A 4,535-nucleotide genomic window follows, 5' to 3' on the forward strand; every position below is an offset into this window, starting at 1 on the left:
AAGTAATGTTTGTTTACCAAGTAATATTTGTTTACCAAGTAATGTTTGTTTACCAAGTAATATTTGTTTACCAAGTAATGTTTCTTTACCAGTAATGTTTGTTTACCAAGTAATGTTTGTTTACCAAGTAGTGTCTGTTTACCAAGTAGTGTCTGTTTACCAGTAATGTTTCTTTACCAGTAATGTTTGTTTACCAAGTAATGTTTGTTTACCAAATAATGTTTCTTTACTATTAATGTTTGTTTACCAAGTAATGCTTGTTTACCAAGTAATGTTTGTTTACTAAGTAATGTTTGTTTACCAGTAATGTTTCTTTACTATCAATGTTTGTTTACCAAGTAATATTTGTTTACAAAGTAATGTTACTTTACTATTAATGTTTGTTTACTATTAATGTTTATTTACCAAGTAATGTTTCTTTACTATAAATGTTTGTTTACCAAGTAATCTTTGTTTACCAAGTAATGTTTCTTTACTATTAATGTTTGTTTACCAAGTAATCTTTGTTTACCAAGTAATGTTTCTTTACTATTAATGTTTGTTTACCAAGTAATGTTTCTTTACTATCAATGTTTCTTTACCAAGTAATGTTTCTTTACTATCAATGTTTGTTTGCCAAACAATGTTTCTTTACTATTAATGTTTGTTTACCAAGTAATGCTTGTTTATCAAGTAATGTTTGTTTACCAAGTAATGTTTGTTTACTAGTAATGTTTGTTTACCAAGTGATGTTTGTTTACCAAGTAATATTTGTTTACCAAGTAATGTTTCTTTACTATTAATGTTTGTTTACTATTAATGTTTGTTTACCAAGTAATGTTTGTTTACCAAGTAATCTTTGTTTACCAAGTAATGTTTCTTTACTATTAACGTTTGTTTACCAAGTAATCTTTGTTTACCAAGTAATGTTTCTTTACTATTAATGTTTGTTTACCAAGTAATGTTTCTTTACTATCAATGTTTCTTTACCAAGTAATGTTTCTTTACTATCAATGTTTGTTTGCCAAACAATGTTTCTTTACTATTAATGTCTGTTTACCAGTAATGTTTCTTTACCAGTAATGTTTGTTTACCAAGTAATGTTTCTTTACTATTAATGTTTGTTTACCAAGTAATGCTTGTTTACCAAGTAATGTTTTTTTACCAGTAATGTTTCTTTACTATCAATGTTTGTTTACCAAGTAATATTTGTTTACCAAGTAATGTTACTTTACTATTAATGTTTGTTTACTATTAATGTTTATTTACCAAGTAATGTTTGTTTACCAGTAATGTTTGTTTACCAAGTAATGTTTGTTTACCAAGTAATGCTTGTTTACCAAGTAATGTTTGTTTACCAAGTAATGCTTGTTTACCAAGTAATGTTTGTTTACCAGTAATGTTTCTTTACTATCAATGTTTGTTTACCAAGTAATATTTGTTTACCAAGTAATGTTTTTTTACTATTAATGTTTGTTTACTATTAATGTTTATTTACCAAGTAATATTTGTTTACCAAGTAATGTTACTTTACTATTAATGTTTGTTTACTAGTAATGTTTGTTTACCAGTAATGTTTGTTTACTAGTATGTATGTTTAGTAGTAATATTTGTTTACCAAGTAATGTTTGTTTACCAGTAATGTTTGTTTACTAGTATGCTTGTTTAGTAGTAATGTTTGTTTACCAGTAATGTTTGTTTAGTAGTAATGTTTGTTTACCAAGTAATGCTTGTTTACCAGTAATGTATATTTAGCAAGTAATGTTTGTTTACCAAGTAATGCTTGTTTACCAGTAATGTATATTTAGCAAGTAATATTTTTTTCATTCGGTGTTATAGTTTTGTCATATTTATTTAATGATTCATCAATAACATTTTCAGGAAAAGAAGTTAAATTTTTAACATATTTTTAACTTCAACATTACTGTCAGCAACTGTTCACTTGAACTTAGTTAAATTTGTGACATATTTGTTAACTTGTTCAAGTGAACAGTTGCTGACAGTAATGTTATATAAACATGTTGTTTAACCGCTGGTCATGTACGTTTATTTTGTTTGTTCTTTCAATGTATTCGTGTGTTCAATTTATTGTGAAGTCGTGTGATATTTAAAATTAGCACGTTCATTGTTGCCTTTGTCTCTCCTTCATTTGTAAATTTCATGGTGTAACTATTTTTAAAGGATGTCACCTTTAACTTTTATGAACTTCCTTTAGAACACGTGACTTATGTTTAAAAGCCAGTCTTTAATGTATTGTTATTGAGAACACGTGACTTATGTTTAAAAGCCAGTCTACATTATATTGTTCTTTTCTTCTATTAACTGGGGAAGTTTCAGCGAAGAAAAGAAATCTCTTCGTTTATGATATATTTTCTGTTACCCATGAGACGGTGAAGGTTTTCATGAGTTTAGGGACGAACTCGGTTCTCTTGTCAAATACATCAAATAAAACATTTTTATTTACACATTTCAAGCAACATATTTTAGTGATTATGAAAGGTGACACGACACATTGGCTTAAAACAAAACTAATCAGGCTTGAAAACTGTTACTTTTCTGGTTCTATCTAGTTAACGATCTGTTAAATTGAGATGTGACGTCAACTACTCTACCACCACTGACATGTTTAATTGAGGTCTGACGTCAACTACACTACCATCACTGACATGTTTAGTTGAGATCTAACGTCAACTACACTACCACCACTGACATGTTTAGTTGAGATCTAACGTCAACTACACTACCACCACTGACATGTTTAGTTGAGATCTAACGTCAACTACACTACCATCACTGACATGTTTAGTTGAGATCTAACGTCAACTACACTACCACCACTGACATGTTTAGTTGAGATCTAACGTCAACTACACTACCACCACTGACAAGTTTAGTTGAAATCTCACGTCAGCTACACTACCACCACTGACATGTTTAGTTGAGGTCTGACGTCAACTACACGACCACTACTGACATGTTTAGTTGAGATCTAACGTCAACTACACTACTAACACTGACATGTTTAGTTGAGGTCTGACGTCTACTACACTACCACCACTGACATGTTTAGTTGAGGTCTGACGTCAACTACGCTACCACCACTGACATGTTTAGTTGAGATCTAACGTCAACTACACTACCACCACTGACATGTTTAGTTGAGATCTTACGTCAACTACACTACCAACACTGACATGTTTAGTTGAGGTCTGACGTCAACTACACGACCACTACTGACATGTTTAGTTGAGATCTAACGTCAACTACACTACCATCACTGACATGTTTAGTTGAGATCTAACGTCAACTACACGACCACTACTGACATGTTTAGTTGAAATCTCACGTCAACTACACGACCACTACTGTCATGTTTAGTTGAGATCTCACGTCAACTACACGACCACTACTGACATGTTTAGTTGAGATCTAACGTCAACTACACTACCACCACTGACATGTTTGGTTGAAATCTCACGTCAACTACACGACCACTACTGACATGTTTAGTTGAGATCTAACGTCAACTACACTACCACCACTGACATGTTTGGTTGAAATCTCACGTCAACTACACGACCACTACTGACATGTTTAGTTGAAATCTGACGTCAACTACACGACCACTACTAACGTATGTATAAATACGGTATCATAAGGTCGTACGAGTTGTTTTCTGTGAAAAGTGTTAGAATAACTTATTAACGATTCAAATTAGTTTCGAAGAATTAGTTCTTCATTTTTAGATGTAGTTTCACTGAAGCGTTTTCTAGAAGAAACCAACTTGTTAGACTTCTTGCATCTAGTCCTAAGTCCTACCTTTGTTTCACTGCAGCATTTTCTAGAAAAAACCAACTTGTTAGACTTCTTGCATCTAGTCCTAAGTCTTACCTTTTTCATAGCGTTTAACAGGGCTTTACCGTGAGGCCAAGGTCGTGGGTTATCACATGACAGGGATCGGACGTGAAGTAATTCGTAAAAAGTGGCGTTGTGTAAACTTAGAGCTAGAAGTGTGACAGCGTCGAAAGCTAAGGCAGATCTAGTCTGTGGAGTAATCCAACATTACACATATTGAAACACAGTTCTCTTATTGAAACTCTAGCAAACTGCAGATCTAATCTGTGGAGTAATCCAACATTACACATATTGAAACACAGTTCTCTTATTGAAACTCTAGCAAACTGCAGATCTAATCTGTGGAGTAATCCAACATTGCACATATTGAAACACAGTTCTCTTATTGAAACTCTAGCAAACTGCAGATCTAATCTGTGGAGTAATCCAACATTACACATGTTGAAACACAGTTCTCTTATTGAAACTCTAGCAAACTACAGAATAATCTGTTAAACATTAATCTTTATATAAATCACAATGGTTTTTATTGTTTGTTACTTCTAGAGCTATTTCATGTGTCAACCACGGGGAATCAAACCCGTTTTAAGTCCGTACATTTACTCTTTTTCGTAAGAGTACTTCTTTAAATATAACATTTCTAGCACAATACAAACTAATTGTAATCGTAGACAACGAAATAGTGTAAATCCACTTGTATA

General features: G+C 32.1%; 1 protein-coding gene across 1 annotated transcript in view; it reads right to left on the minus strand.

Moving 5' to 3' along the window:
• The window catches only part of LOC106474184 (glutamate receptor ionotropic, kainate 1-like), a 36,653-nt gene that overhangs the window by 5,207 nt on the left and 26,911 nt on the right, over positions 1–4,535 (minus strand). Inside the window, exon 5 of the mRNA XM_013934875.2 lies at positions 3,871–4,023. Within this exon, the coding sequence (XP_013790329.2) occupies positions 3,871–4,023 (153 nt within the window). The remainder of the gene's footprint in view (positions 1–3,870; positions 4,024–4,535) is intronic.

This window comes from Limulus polyphemus, unplaced genomic scaffold (assembly GCF_000517525.1).
Source record: "Limulus polyphemus unplaced genomic scaffold, Limulus_polyphemus-2.1.2 Scaffold6923, whole genome shotgun sequence".
NCBI lineage: Eukaryota > Metazoa > Arthropoda > Merostomata > Xiphosura > Limulidae > Limulus > Limulus polyphemus.